This window comes from Anomaloglossus baeobatrachus, chromosome 1 (assembly GCF_048569485.1).
Source record: "Anomaloglossus baeobatrachus isolate aAnoBae1 chromosome 1, aAnoBae1.hap1, whole genome shotgun sequence".
Lineage (NCBI taxonomy): Eukaryota > Metazoa > Chordata > Amphibia > Anura > Aromobatidae > Anomaloglossus > Anomaloglossus baeobatrachus.
Window position 1 is genome coordinate 764,454 of NC_134353.1, and position 16,803 is coordinate 781,256.

Genomic DNA, 16,803 nt, shown 5'->3' on the forward strand with positions numbered 1-16,803 from the left:
TTGGCTATTTTTTCCCAGGGGTAACGGCAGTATGGTGGTCTTTGGAGGTATCGATGACTCTCTCTACACAGGAGGCCTCCACTGGGTCCCAGTCACACATGAGCGCTTCTGGCAGATCTCTATAGACAGGTATAATCCTCATATGCAATTATTGGAAGTATCAAGGTCACCTCCTAGTAACAATGGTATTGTCCAAAAACCTGTACACCCAAAACTTGCCAGTGCCTCTGGATGAGTGGTAATATGGCTAATGAGCTGGTGACTGAGGAGAATTGTGACAATAATGTATTGAGTCCCCTGTGACATGTCACATCCCATGTGCTGACGATCTCTCTTCATCCTGCAGCATCTCACTTGGTGACCAGGTCTTTGCATGTGAAGATGGATGTCAGGCGATTATTGACACTGGGACATCTGTTATTGCCGGACATACGGAGGCAGTAAGAGGGATCCAAGAAGCCATTGGGGCGAAGGCGGACATCTATGGATTGGTGAATATACTCTAATGTTCCAAAGACCGTAGATTCATCATCAATCATCATTGTTAATTCTGGGGTCTAATAGTGCAAAACATGTGATGGCAGCATCCTAAATGCACATCATGCATCTGTGGGTCACAAAAACACAAAATCCATGACCTGCATGTATAGTGACTGTGTATAAGGGAGAGAACAATAACCTATATCCCAACACATACAGAAAGGTATTATAGCACAAAGGAGGGTAGCTGGCTTAGTGATAGAAACAAAGAGTGGTTATTAATGGTGCATTCTCAGATTGGGCCAGGGTTACTAGTGGGGTACCACAGGGGTCTGTACTGGGACCGGTACTTTTTAATATATTTATTAATGATCTGGTGGATGGTTTACAGAGTAAAATATCAGTATTTGCAGATGATACAAAACTATGTAAGGTAGTTAACACAAAGGAGGACAGTTTGCAACTACAGATGGATTTGAGCAAATTGGAGAATTGGGCTGAAAAATGGCAAATGAGGTTTAACACAGATAAGTCTAAGGTTCTGCACATGGGAAGGAGAAACAGATGCTACGATTACTTACTAAATGGGAAACTGCTGGGGAAATCAGACATGGAAAAAGACCTAAGCGGGCTTTACACGCTACGATATTGCTAGCGATATTGTACGCAAAAGCTCCCGCCCCCGTCGTGCATGCGATTTCGTGTGATCGCTGCCGCATCGAACATTGTCGCTATGGCAGCGTCACACGCACTTACCTGGTTGGCGGCGGCGCTGTGACTACCGAACAATCCCTCCCTCAAGGGGGAGGGACGTTCGGCATCACAGCGACGTCACCGCAACGTCACTAAGCGGCCGGCCAATCAACGCAGAGGGGCGGAGATGAGCGGGACGTAACATCCCGCCCAACCTCCTTCCTTCCGCATTGCGGCCGGCGGCAGGTAAGGAGACGTTCTTCGCTCCTGCGGTGTCACACAGAGCGATGTGTGCTGCCGCAGGAGCGACGAACAACATCGATAATCAACCATTACCGATTTTTGGTTTTGGGACGACCTCTCCATGGTGAACGATTTTCACCTTTTTTGAGGTCGCTTAAGGTCGCTGGTAAGTGTCACATGCTGCGATATCATTAATGACGCCGGATGTGCGTCACTAACAACTTGACCCCGGCGACCAAACATTAACGATATCGTAGCATGTAAAGCCCCCTTTAGGCATCTTAGTCAATAAGAAGCTAAATTGGAGTGCCCAGTGTCAGGCAGCTGCCACCAAAGCAAATAGGGTGATGGGATGCATTAGAAGAGGTCTGGGGGCACGAGATGAAAACCTCATTCTCCCTCTGTACAGATCACTCGTCAGACCACACTTGGAGTATTGTGTGCAATTTTGGGCGCCGATGCTCAAAACAGACATTACTGAACTTGAAAGGGTTCAGAGGCGGGCTACTAAAATAATAAATGGAGTGGGTTACAATACACAGAAAGGTTATCAAAATTAGGTCTATTTACTCTGGAAAAGAGAAGACTTAGGGGAAACCTAATAAATATGTACAAGTATATCAGAGGGCCATATAGAGATCTCTCCCATGATCTGTTTGTACCAAGGACTATGACAAGAACAAGGGGGCATTCTCTACGATTGGAGGAAAGAAAATTCCTACATCAGCATAGAAGAGGGTTCTTCACGGTAAGAGCAGTGAGGCTCTGGAACTCTCTTCCTGGGGAAGTGGTGATGGCCTACTCACTGAATGAATTTAAGAGAGGAATGGATGCTTTTCTAGAAAGCAACAGTATAGAAGGTTATGAATAACATAATATTACAGGTAGATAGGTGACCCAGATTAGGAGTCGGGAAAGAATATTTTTTCCTATGAAGAGAATTGGCTCCTACTCTGTGGGTTTTACCTTCCCCTGGTTCAACACTATAGAACAGCTGCACTAAAAATAGGCTGAACTAGATGGACATAATTTCTTCCTTCCGCCTTACATACTATGTTACTATGACTTATATCTGAGTATGATGGGTGTACGGTGGACTGGGCAGACGGAGAACATACGGACTCACTACATACTGTATACACTAATGAACAGAAATTGCCACACCAAGAAGGCAAAGTCATGGAATTATTGAGATCCCAGGATCAATACATGGTAATGACATGCAAATGATGAGAACATGGAAACAACATTTGGAGAACATCCCGCCACTTCCAGCCTCAGCTGCGATTACTGAGGTTTATGGTCCTCTGAGAAAGGTTATGAATGTCCTTGTACAAATCATCAGGATCCGCTGCCGGCAGCTCTTGTGTAATCACCAACCAATAAAGTCACAAGTGTGCTCAATGGAGACAAGTCTGAAGACGCTGCTGGCAGCTCCTGTGTACTCACGACCAATGACGTTACTGATATTCTCGAGGTAGACAAATTAACAGACCCTGCTGGAAGCTCCTGTACAATCAGTGACCAATGACATTACCGATGTGCTCATTGTAGACAAGTCCGTAGACGCTGCTGGCAGCTCCTGTGTACTCACCGACCAATCACGTTACCGATGTGCTCATTGGAGACAAGTCCGGAGACGCTGCTGGCAGCTCCTGTGTACTCACCGACCAATCACGTTACCGATGTGCTCATTGGAGACAAGTTCGGAGACGCTGCTGGCAGTTCCTGTGTACTCACTGACCAATGACATTACTGATGTGCTCATTGGAGACAAGTCCGGAGACGCTGCTGGCAGCTCCTGTGTACTCACCGACCAATCACGTTACCGATCTGCTCATTGGAGACAAGTCCGGAGACGCTGCTGGCAGTTCCTGTGTACTCACTGACCAAAGACGTTACCCATGTGCTCATTGGAGACAAGTCCGGAGAGCCTGTTGGCAGCTCCTGTGTACTCACCAACCAATCACGTTACCGATGTGCTCATTGGAGACAAGTCCGGAGATGATGCTGGCAGTTCCTGTGTACTCACCGACCAATGACGTTACCGATGTGCTCGATGGAGACAAGTCTGGAGACGCTGCTGGTAGCTCCTGTGTAATCACCAACCAATAAAGTCACCAGTGTGCTCATTGGAGACAAGTCCGTAGACGCTGCTGGCAGCTCCTGTGTACTCACCGACCAATCACGTTACCGATGTGCTCACTTGAGACAAGTCTGGTGATGCTGCTGGTAGCTCCTGTGTACTCACCGACCAATGACGTTACCAAAGTGCTCGATGGAGACAAGTCCACAGACACTGCTGGCAGCGCCTGTGCAATCTGTGACCAATGACGTTACCGACATGCTAGATGGAGAGAAATCCACACACACTGCTGGCAGCTCCTGTGCCATCAGTGACCAAAAATGTCCCCGATCTGTTTGATGGAGACGAGTCTGGAGACTCTGCCAGCACCTTCTGTGTTATCACCAACCAATGACGTCCCTAATCAAAGTGGACAGGTCCTGAGATTCTGCTGGCAACTCCTGTGTAATCGCCGGCCTGTGTACATGGTGACCAATGACGCCCCAATGTGCTCAATGGAGATAAGTTTTGAGACACTGCAGCCACAGGAAACAAGTCCAGAGACGCTGTTGGCTGCACCTGCGTAATCACCGACCACACTACCTCTCACCCTACAGCCAATGCTTACCTACATCTTGCCCAGCAGCGCGTACTACACTACACTACACTACATCTCACCCTACAGCCAATGCTACATTACATCTCATTTTAGAATTTATTTGCTTTATTGGTAACGTATTATGTATAATGGGAAACATATAGCAGATCCGTTATACATTGTGATCTTCTCTGGGATTCTAGTACCATGTGACCTGTAGTGACATCAGCTCCCTGCCTGACGTGATCATCACTATCAATGGGATGAAGTACCCGGTGCCACCCACAGCTTACATCAGCCAGGTGAGAGTATCCTACCATAGATATCACCCACAGCTTACATCAGCCAGGTGAGAGTCTCCTACTATAGGTATCACCCACAGCTTACATCAGCCAGATGAGAGCCTCCTACCATAGGTATCACCCACAGCTTACATCAGCCAGGTGAGAGCCTCCTACCATAGGTATCACCCACAGCTTACATCAGCCAGGTGAGGGCCCCCTACCATAGGTATCACCCAAAGCTTACATCAGCCAGGTGAGAGTATCCTACCATAGATATCACCCACAGCTTACATCAGCCAGGTGAGAGCCTCCTACTATAGGTATAACCCACAGCTTACATCAGCCAGGTGAGAGCCTCCTACCATAGGTATCACCCACAGCTTACATCAGCCAGGTGAGAGCCCCCTACCATAGATATCACCCAAAGCTTACATCAGCCAGGTGAGAGCCTCCTACCATAGAAATCACCCACAGCTTACATCAGCCAGATGAGAGCCTCCTACCATAGGTATCACCCACAGCTTACATCAGCCAGGTGAGGGCCCCCTACCATAGGTATCACCCAAAGCTTACATCAGCCAGGTGAGAGCCTCCTACCATAGGTATCACCCACAGCTTACATCAGCCAGGTGAGAGCCCCCTACCATAGATATCACCCACAGCTTACATCAGCCAGGTGAGAGCCCCCTACCATAGATATCACCCAAAGCTTACATCAGCCAGGTGAGAGCCTCCTACCATAGATATCACCCACAGCTTACATCAGCCAGGTGAGAGCCCCCTACCATAGGTATCACCCACAGCTTACATCAGCCAGGTGAGAGCCCCCTACCATAGATATCACCCAAAGCTTACATCAGCCAGGTGAGATTCTCCTACCATAGATATCACCCACAGCTTACATCAGCCAGGTGAGAGCCCCCTACCATAGATATCACCCAAAGCTTACATCATCCAGGTGAGAGCCTCCTACTATAGGTATCACCCACAGCTTACATCAGCCAGGTGAGAGCCCCCTACCATAGATATCACCCAAAGCTTACATCAGCCAGGTGAGAGCCCCCTACCATAGATATCACCCAAAGCTTACATCAGCCAGGTAAGATTCTCCTACCATAGATATCACCCACAGCTTACATCAGCCAGGTGAGAGCCCCCTACCATAGATATCACCCAAAGCTTACATCAGCCAGGTGAGAGCCTCCTACTATAGGTATCACCCACAGCTTACATCAGCCAGGTGAGAGCCCCCTACCATAGATATCACCCAAAGCTTACATCAGCCAGGTGAGAGCCCCCTACCATAGATATCACCCAAAGCTTACATCAGCCAGGTAAGATTCTCCTACCATAGATATCACCCACAGCTTACATCAGCCAGGTGAGAGCCCCCTACCATAGATATCACCCAAAGCTTACATCATCCAGGTGAGAGCCCCCTACCATAGGAATCACCCACAGCTTACATCAGCCAGGTGAGAGCCTCCTACCATAGATATCACCCACAGCTTACATCAGCCAGGTGAGAGCCTCCTACTATAGGTATCACCCACAGCTTACATCAGCCAGGTGAGAGCCCCCTACCATAGATATCACCCAAAGCTTACATCAGCCAGGTGAGAGACCCCTACCATAGGTATCACCCACAGCTTACATCAGCCAGGTGAGAGCCCCCTACCATAGATATCACCCACAGCTTACATCATCCAGGTGAGAGCCCCCTACCATAGATATCACCCAAAGCTTACATCAGCCACGTGAGAGCCCCCTACCATAGGTATCACCCACAGCTTACATCAGCCAGGTGAGAGTATCCTACCATAGGTATCACCCACAGCTTACATCAGCCAGGTGAGAGCCTCCTACCATAGCTATCACCCACAGCTTACATCAGCCAGGTGAGAGCCTCCTACCATAGGTATCACCCACAGCTTACATCAGCCAGGTGAGAGCCCCCTACCATAGGTATCACCCAAAGCTTACATCAGCCAGGTGAGAGCCCCCTACCATAGATCTCACCCACAGCTTACATCAGCCAGGTGAGAGCCTCCTACCATAGATATCACCCACAGCTTACATCAGCCAGGTGGGAGCCTCCTACCATAGGTATCACCCACAGCTTACATCAGCCAGGTGAGAGCCTCCTACCATAGGTATCACCCACAGCTTACATCAGCCAGGTGAGAGCCTCCTACCATAGATATCACCCAAACCTTACATCAGCCAGGTGAGAGCCCTCTACCATAGGTATCACCCACAGCTTACATCATCCAGGTGAGAGCCTCCTACCATAGATATCACCCACAGCTTACATCAGCCAGGTGAGAGCCTCCTACCATAGGTATCACCCACAGCTTACATCAGCCAGGTGAGAGCCCCCTACCATAGATCTCACCCACAGCTTACATCAGCCAGGTGAGAGCCTCCTACCATAGATATCACCCACAGCTTACATCAGCCTGGTGAGAGCCTCCTACCATAGATCTCACCCACAGCTTACATCAGCCAGGTGAGAGCCTCCTACCATAGATATCACCCAAACCTTACATCAGCCAGGTAAGAGCCCTCTACCATAGGTATCACCCACAGCTTACATCATCCAGGTGAGAGCTTCCTACCATAGATATCACCCACAGCTTACATCAGCCAGGTGAGAGCCTCCTACCATAGGTATCACCCACAGCTTACATCAGCCAGGTGAGAGCCCCCTACCATAGGTATCACCCAAAGCTTACATCAGCCAGGTGAGAGCCCCCTACCATAGATCTCACCCACAGCTTACATCAGCCAGGTGAGAGCCTCCTACCATAGATATCACCCACAGCTTACATCAGCCAGGTGAGAGCCTCCTACCATAGGTATCACCCACAGATTACATCAGCCAGGTGAGAGCCTCCTACCATAGGTATCACCCACAGCTTACATTAGCCAGGTGAGAGCCTCCTACCATAGGTATCACCCACAGCTTACATTAGCCAGGTGAGAGCCTCCTACCATAGGTATCACCCAAAGCTTACATCAGCCAGGTGAGAGCCTCCTACCATAGATCTCACCCACAGCTTACATCAGCCAGGTGAGAGCCTCCTACCATAGATATTACCCAAAGCTTACATCAGCCAGGTGAGAGCCCTCTACCATAGGTATCACCCACAGCTTACATCATCCAGGTGAGAGCCTCCTACCATAGGTATCACCCACAGCTTACATCAGCCAGGTGAGAGCCCCCTACCATAGATATCACCCAAAGCTTACATCAGCCAGGTGAGAGCCCCCTACCATAGGTATCACCCACAGCTTACATCAGCCAGGTGAGAGCCCCCTGCCATAGGTATCACCCACAGCTTACATCAGCCAGGTGAGAGTATCCTACCATAGGTATCACCCAAAGCTTACATCAGCCAGGTGAGAGCCCCCTACCATAGGTATCACCCACAGCTTACATCAGCCAGGTGAGAGCCTCCTACCATAGATATCACCCACAGCTTACATCAGCCAGGTGAGAGCCTCCTACCATAGGTATTACCCACAGCTTACATCAGCCAGGTGAGAGCCTCCTACCATAGGTATCACCCACAGCTTACATCAGCCAGGTGAGAGCCTCCTACCATAGGTATCACCCAAAGCTTACATCAGCCAGGTGAGAGCCTCCTACCATAGATCTCACCCACAGCTTACATCAGCCAGGTGAGAGCCTCCTACCATAGATATCACCCAAAGCTTACATCAGCCAGGTGAGAGCCCCCTACCATAGGTATCACCCACAGCTTACATCATCCAGGTAAGAGCCTCCTACCATAGATATCACCCACAGCTTACATCAGCCAGGTGAGAGTATCCTACCACAGATATCACCCAAAGCTTACATCAGCCAGGTGAGAGCCCTCTACCATAGGTATCACCCACAGCTTACATCATTCAGGTGAGAGCCTCCTACCATAGATATCACCCACAGCTTACATCAGCCAGGTGAGAGCCCCCTACCATAGATATCACCCACAGCTTACATCATCCAGGTGAGAGCCTCCTACCATAGGTATCACCCACAGCTTACATCAGCCAGGTGAGAGCCCCCTACCATAGGTATCAGCCACAGCTTACATCAGCCAGGTGAGAGCCCCCTACCATAGGTACCACCCAAAGCTTACATCAGCCAGGTAAGAGCCCTCTACCATAGGTATCACCCACAGCTTACATCATCCAGGTGAGAGCTTCCTACCATAGATATCACCCACAGCTTACATCAGCCAGGTGGGAGCCCTCTACCATAGGTATCACCCAAAGCTTACATCAGCCAGGTGAGAGCCCTCTACCATAGGTATCACCCACAGCTTACATCATCCAGGTGAGAGCCTCCTACCATAGGTATCACCCACAGCTTACATAAGCCAGGTGAGAGCCCCCTACCATAGGTATCACCCACAGCTTACATCAGCCAGGTGAGAGCCTCCTACCATAGGTATCAGCCACAGCTTACATCAGCCAGGTGAGAGCCCCGTACCATAGGTATCACCCACAGCTTACATCAGCCAGGTGAGAGTATCCTACCATAGATATCACCCACAGCTTACATCAGCCAGGTGAGAGCCTCCTACTATAGGTATCACCCACAGCTTACATCAGCCAGGTGAGAGCCTCCTACCATAGATATCACCCACAGCTTACATCAGCCAGGTGAGAGCCTCCTACCATTTGTATCACCCACAGCTTACATCAGCCAGGTGAGAGCCTCCTACCATAGGTATCACCCACAGCTTACATCAGCCAGGTGAGAGCCCTCTACCATAGATATCACCCACAGCTTACATCAGCCAGGTGGGAGCCTCCTACCATAGATCTCACCCACAGCTTACATCAGCCAGGTGAGAGCCTCCTACCATAGATATCACCCAAAGCTTACATCAGCCAGGTGAGAGCCCTCTACCATAGGTATCACCCACAGCTTACATCATCCAGGTGAGAGCCTCCTACCATAGATCTCACCCACAGCTTACATCAGCCCGGTGAGAACCCTCTACCATAGGTATCACCCAAAGCTTACATCAGCCAGGTGAGAGCCCCCTACCATAGGTATCACCCAAAGCTTACATCAGCCAGGTGAGAGCCTCCTACCATAGATCTCACCCACAGCTTACATCAGCCCGGTGAGAACCCTCTACCATAGGTATCACCCAAAGCTTACATCAGCCACGTGAGAGCCCCCTACCATAGGTATCACCCAAAGCTTACATCAGCCAGGTGAGAGCCTCCTACCATAGATCTCACCCACAGCTTACATCAGCCAGGTGAGAGCCTCCTACCATAGATATCACCCAAAGCTTACATCAGCCAGGTGAGAGCCCCCTACCATAGGTATCACCCACAGCTTACATCAGCCAGGTGAGAGCCCCCTACCATAGGTATCACCCAAAGCTTACATCAGCCAGGTGAGAACCCTCTACCATAGGTATCACCCACAGCTTACATCATCCAGGTGAGAGCCTCCTACCATAGATATCACCCACAGCTTAAATCAGCCAGGTGAGAGCCCTCTACCATAGGTATCACCCAAAGCTTATATCAGCCAGGTGAGAGCCTCCTACCATAGGTATCACCCAAAGCTTACATCAGCCAGGTGAGAGCCTCCTACCATAGATCTCACCCACAGCGTACATCAGCCAGGTGAGAGCCTCCTACCATAGATATCACCCAAAGCTTACATCAGCCAGGTGAGAGCCCTCTACCATAGGTATCACCCACAGCTTACATCATCCAGGTGAGAGCCTCCTACCATAGATATCACCCACAGCTTACATCAGCCAGGTGAGAGTATCCTACCATAGATATCACCCACAGCTTACATCAGCCAGGTGAGAGCCCTCTACCATAGATATCACCCACAGCTTACATCAGCCAGGTGAGAGCCTCCTACCATAGATCTCACCCACAGCTTACATCAGCCAGGTGAGAGCCTCCTACCATAGATATCACCGAAAGCTTACATCAGCCAGGTGAGAGCCCTCTACCATAGGTATCACCCACAGCTTACATCATCCAGGTGAGAGCCTCCTACCATAGATATCACCCACAGCTTACATCAGCCAAGTGAGAGCCCCCTACCATAGATATCACCCACAGCTTACATCATCCAGGTGAGAGCCCCCTACCATAGGTATCACCCACAGCTTACATCAGCCAGGTGAGAGCCCCCTACCATAGGTATCACCCAAAGCTTACATCAGCCAGGTGAGAACCCTCTACCATAGGTATCACCCACAGCTTACATCATCCAGGTGAGAGCCTCCTACCATAGATATCACCCACAGCTTAAATCAGCCAGGTGAGAGCCCTCTACCATAGGTATCACCCAAAGCTTATATCAGCCAGGTGAGAGCCTCCTACCATAGGTATCACCCAAAGCTTACATCAGCCAGGTGAGAGCCTCCTACCATAGATCTCACCCACAGCGTACATCAGCCAGGTGAGAGCCTCCTACCATAGATATCACCCAAAGCTTACATCAGCCAGGTGAGAGCCCTCTACCATAGGTATCACCCACAGCTTACATCATCCAGGTGAGAGCCTCCTACCATAGATATCACCCACAGCTTACATCAGCCAGGTGAGAGTATCCTACCATAGATATCACCCACAGCTTACATCAGCCAGGTGAGAGCCCTCTACCATAGATATCACCCACAGCTTACATCAGCCAGGTGAGAGCCTCCTACCATAGATCTCACCCACAGCTTACATCAGCCAGGTGAGAGCCTCCTACCATAGATATCACCGAAAGCTTACATCAGCCAGGTGAGAGCCCTCTACCATAGGTATCACCCACAGCTTACATCATCCAGGTGAGAGCCTCCTACCATAGATATCACCCACAGCTTACATCAGCCAAGTGAGAGCCCCCTACCATAGATATCACCCACAGCTTACATCATCCAGGTGAGAGCCTCCTACCATAGGTATCACCCACAGCTTACATCAGCCAGGTGAGAGCCCCCTACCATAGGTATCACCCACAGCTTACATCAGCCAGGTGAGAGCCCCCTACCATAGGTATCACCCACAGCTTACATCAGCCAGGTGAGAGCCCCCTACCATAGGTATCACCCACAGCTTACATCAGCCAGGTGAGAGCCCCCTACCATAGGTACCAGCCAAAGCTTACATCAGCCAGGTGAGAGCCCTCTACCATAGGTATCACCCACAGCTTACATCATCCAGGTGAGAGCCTCCTACCATAGATATCACCCACAGCTTACATCAGCCAGGTGAGAGCCCTCTACCATAGGTATCACCCAAAGCTTACATCAGCCAGGTGGGAGCCCTCTACCATAGGTATCACCCACAGCTTACATCATCCAGGTGAGAGCCTCCTACCATAGTTATCAACCACAGCTTACATCAGCCAGGTGAGAGCCCCCTACCATAGGTATCAGCCACAGCTTACATCAGCCAGGTGAGAGCCCCCTACCATAGGTATCACCCACAGCTTACATCATCCAGGTGAGAGCCTCCTACCATAGATATCACCCACAGCTTACATCAGCCAGGTGAGAGTATCCTACTATAGGTATCACCCACAGCTTACATCAGCCCGGTGAGAACCCTCTACCATAGGTATCACCCAAAGCTTACATCAGCCAGGTGAAAGCCCCCTACCATAGGTATCACCCAAAGCTTACATCAGCCAGGTGAGAGCCTCCTACCATAGATCTCACCCACAGCTTACATCAGCCAGGTGAGAGCCTCCTACCATAGATATCACCCAAAGCTTACATCAGCCAGGTGAGAGCCCCCTACCATAGTTATCACCCACAGCTTACATCAGCCAGGTGAGAGCCCCCTACCATAGGTATCGACCACAGCCTACATCAGCCAGGTGAGAGCCCCCTACCATAGGTACCACCCAAAGCTTACATCAGCCAGGTGAGAGCCCTCTACCATAGGTATCACCCACAGCTTACATCATCCAGGTGAGAGCCTCCTACCATAGATATCACCCACAGCTTACATCAGCCAGGTGAGAGCCCTCTACCATAGGTATCACCCAAAGCTTACATCAGTCAGGTGAGAGCCCTCTACCATAGGTATCACCCACAGCTTACATCATCCAGGTGAGAGCCTCCTACCATAGTTATCACCCACAGCTTACATCAGCCAGGTGAGAGCCCCCTACCATAGGTATCAGCCACAGCTTACATCAGCCAGGTGAGAGCCCCCTACCATAGGTATAACCCACAGCTTACATCATCCAGGTGAGAGCCTCCTACCATAGATATCACCCACAGCTTACATCAGCCAGGTGAGAGCCTCCTACTATAGGTATCACCCACAGCTTACATCAGCCAGGTGAGAACCCTCTACCATAGGTATCACCCAAAGCTTACATCAGCCAGGTGAGAGCCCCCTACCATAGGTATCACCCAAAGCTTACATCAGCCAGGTGAGAGCCTCCTACCATAGATCTCACCCACAGCTTACATCAGCCAGGTGAGAGCCTCCTACCATAGATATCACCCAAAGCTTAGATCAGCCAGGTGAGAGCCCTCTACCATAGGAATCACGCACAGCTTACATCATCCAGGTGAGAGCCTCCTACCATAGATATCACCCACAGCTTACATCAGCCAGGTGAGAGCCCTCTACCATAGGTATCACCCAAAGCTTACATCAGCCAGGTGAGAGCCCTCTACCATAGGTATCACCCACAGCTTACATCATCCAGGTGAGAGCCTCCTACCATAGGTATCACCCACAGCTTACATCAGCCAGGTGAGAGCCCCCTACCATAGGTATCAGCCACAGCTTACATCAGCCAGGTGAGACCCCCTACCATAGGTATCAGCCACAGCTTACATCAGCCAGGTGAGAGCCTCCTACCATAGGTATCACCCACAGCTTACATCATCCAGGTGAGAATCTCCTACCATAGGTATCACCCACAGCTTACATCAGCCAGGTGAGAGCCTCCTACCATAGATATCACCCACAGCTTACATCAGCCAGGTGAGAGCCCTCTACCATAGGTATCACCCCCAGCTTACATCATCCAGGTGAGAGACCCCTACCATAGATATCACCCACAGCTTACATCAGCCAGGTGAGAGCCCCCTACCATAGGTATCAGCCACAGCTTACATAAGCCAGGTGAGAGCCCCCTACCATAGGTATCAGCCACAGCTTACATCAGCCAGGTGAGAGCCTCCTACCATAGATATCACCCACAGCTTACATCATCCAGGTGAGAGCCTCCTACCATAGATATCACCCACAGCTTACATCAGCCAGGTGAGAGCCCTCTACCATAGATATCACCCACAGCTTACATCAGCCAGGTGAGAGGCCCCTACCATAGATATCACCCACAGCTTACATCAGCCAGGTGAGAGCCCTCTACCATAGATATCACCCACAGCTTACATCATCCAGGTGAGAGCCTCCTACCATAGATATCATCCATAGCTTACATCAGCCAGGTGAGAGCCTCCTACCATAGGTATCACCCACAGCTTACATCAGCCAGGTGAGAGCCTCCTACCATAGATATCACCCACAGCTTACATCAGCCAGGTGAGAGCCCTCTACCATAGATATCACCCACAGCTTACATCAGCCAGGTGAGAGCCTCCTATCATAGATATCACCCACAGCTTACATCAGCCAGGTGAGAGCCCTCTACCATAGATATCACCCACAGCTTACATCATCCAGGTGAGAATCTCCTACCATAGATATCATCCACAGCTTACATCAGCCAGGTGAGAGCCTCCTACCATAGGTATCACCCACAGTTTACATCAGCCAGGTGAGAGCCTCCTACCATAGATCTCACCCACAGCTTACATCAGCCAGGTGAGAGCCCCCTACCATAGATATCACCCACAGCTTACATCAGCAAGGTGAGAGCCTCCTACCATAGATATCACCCACAGCTTACATCAGCCAGGTGAGAGCCCTCTACCATAGATATCAACCACAGCTTACATCAGCCAGGTGAGATTCTCCTACCATAGGTATCACCCACAGCTTACATCAGCCAGGTGAGAGCCTCCTACCATAGATATCACCCACAGCTTACATCAGCCAGGTGAGAGCCCCCTACCATAGATATCACCCAAAGCTTACATCAGCCAGGTGAGAGCCTCCTACCATAGATATCACCCACAGCTTACATCATCCAGGTGAGAGCCTCCTACCATAGATATCACCCACAGCTTACATCATCCAGGTGAGATTCTCCTACCATAGATATCACCCACAGTTTACATCATCCAGGTGAGAGCCCCCTACCATAGATATCACCCACAGCTTACATCAGCCATCAACCAGGTGAGAGCCCCCTACCATAGGTATCAGCCACAGATTACATCATCCAGGTGAGATCCTCCTACCATAGATATCACCCACAGCTTACATCAGCCAGGTGAGAGTATCCTACCATAGATATCATATAAAATATAAAAATGTGGCACTCCTTCTATAGTCGCTGGTGCTTGGATAGGGTCCCACCCCAGATCAAAAAATTGAAAAAAATCCAGCACTCAAAGCATTCAACTGAAATTGTTTTATATTTTATTCATTGATCTGTGTAATTATTAAAGACGTTTCGGTCATCCGACCTTCATCAGTTTACACTACAATAAAAAGATACATAAAAGATTTTTAAGTATACAGAAATAATGGCATTATACAATCATGGTAACAAAAAAGGGCAGAAATATTCACCACATTGTAATGCATGAATCATGAACTATGATATACAAAAAATGTCAACAAAAAGACAAAAGTGAAGAATCTGTCAGTTGAGCCGCTTCACTAGCAGATATAATGTCCACCTAAAGATATAATTGAAATACAGATAAAATGTAGCATAATAGAACCATTATACAACAAAAGGGGAACCAAACAGGAAACCCAAAAATTTATCCAAAAATGCGTATCTTGCTAATATAGAAGGACAAAGAGCCTAAGCACCAGCACTGAGACACTATTCTACTCTAATGAAACAGACAATACACAGAAATACCAAGCAATGGACACTCACCAGAAAGGGTTCTGTAGAAATGTATGAAAAAGCTGGACCAGAGGAAAAAGCTGCCCGTCCGGGTCTGCAGTCAATGTAATCTGACAGTCCAATGTCCAGATTTAAATAGACCGCTCAATTAGCTCATTAACAAGTTACAGAGCGTCACTTCCGGTCCGGAGACCGGAAGTGACGTCACGGAGCGTCACTTCCGGTCCGAAAACCGGAAGTGACGTCACCGGCTGGCAATGTGTAAATCCTGATGGTTGGCAACTGTAGACATACACAGACAGCCACTCCTCACCGCGGAACGTCACTTCTGGTCCGCAAACCGGAAGTGACGATCCTGGTTGGCAATATGTAAACCAGATGATTGGCAAGCGCTAAAATTGCGCTGACTGGCAATGTCCCCTTATGCAATAACCATGAAATAAGGGTAATTAAGCCCGAAATAGTGTAATGAATAAGAGACTCTATGGGTAACATTATTTGAAGACAAATTACCTAAAAGGACAAATCAAAGAAGAAATAGAAGAAATAAAATAAGAGGACTAAGGGAATGGTGTATTTATTCGAAATCAATTTAATAATTTTTTAATTATTTTTTAATTTTTTATCAACTATAATCAACCCTAGTAAAAAAACAGGAAAAAAGAAAAAAAGAAAAGAGAAAAGCTAAGGGGAATTTACATAGGAAAATGGAGAGGGGGGGGAGGGGGGTGGTGTGGGGGAAAGGGAAAGGAAAGGGGGTGGGGATTGGAAGGGGGGGGGAGGAGGGGAAAAGGGGGGGGAAGGGGAAGGAGAGACTATGGAAGAAAGGGATCAAGGGAAAATTAGTAATGTGTAAAGAAAACTAAAACTAGGGAAAAAGCAGGAAAGAGGATTATGTTAAGAAAGAAACAGAAAGAAGATTATAAGAAAATACCTAAAGGGACCGGCCATCATCAAGTCAGTGATCAACTCCTCTGAAAAAGATAATAATAAGTAGGCATAAATGAATGTAAAGCTATAAGAAACTAGAAGTATCGAAATCACGATTAAGGCCTTTGGGCTCCAAAGTCTGAAGAGTAAAAATCCAATACGCCTCCCTTTGTTTCAATTTTTTAACCCTATCGCCTCCTCTTCTATTTGGCAAGACCTGCTCCAACACCTGGAACCGTAATTGACTAACACTATGTCCCTGTTTATGAAAATGAGATGGAAGAGGTAAAGTCAATCTCTCACACCTGATGGTGGATTTATGTTGTGATATGCGTTCCTTAACAGTCTGGGTGGTTTCGTCTACATAGAGTAGGCCACAAGGACACTTCACTACATATACAACATAAGATGTCTCACAGGTGAAAAAACCTCTAATTGGATAACCCCGACCACTGTAGGGATGCAAAACTCTATCACCTTTCAACACATTACTGCATTGGGCACAATT

The 16,803-nt window shown here is 48.8% G+C and overlaps 1 protein-coding gene across 2 annotated transcripts in view; it reads left to right on the forward strand.

Annotated features, from left to right (window-relative positions):
• Positions 1-16,803, forward strand: part of LOC142303719 (pepsin A-like) — a 263,534-nt gene that overhangs the window by 224,357 nt on the left and 22,374 nt on the right. Inside the window, exons 6-8 of one of the 2 annotated variants that reach the window (XM_075345372.1) lie at positions 19-129; positions 347-491; positions 4,283-4,381. In XM_075345372.1, the coding sequence (XP_075201487.1) occupies positions 19-129; positions 347-491; positions 4,283-4,381 (355 nt within the window). The remainder of the gene's footprint in view (positions 1-18; positions 130-346; positions 492-4,282; positions 4,382-16,803) is intronic. The other variant, XM_075345382.1, reaches the window with a different exon arrangement.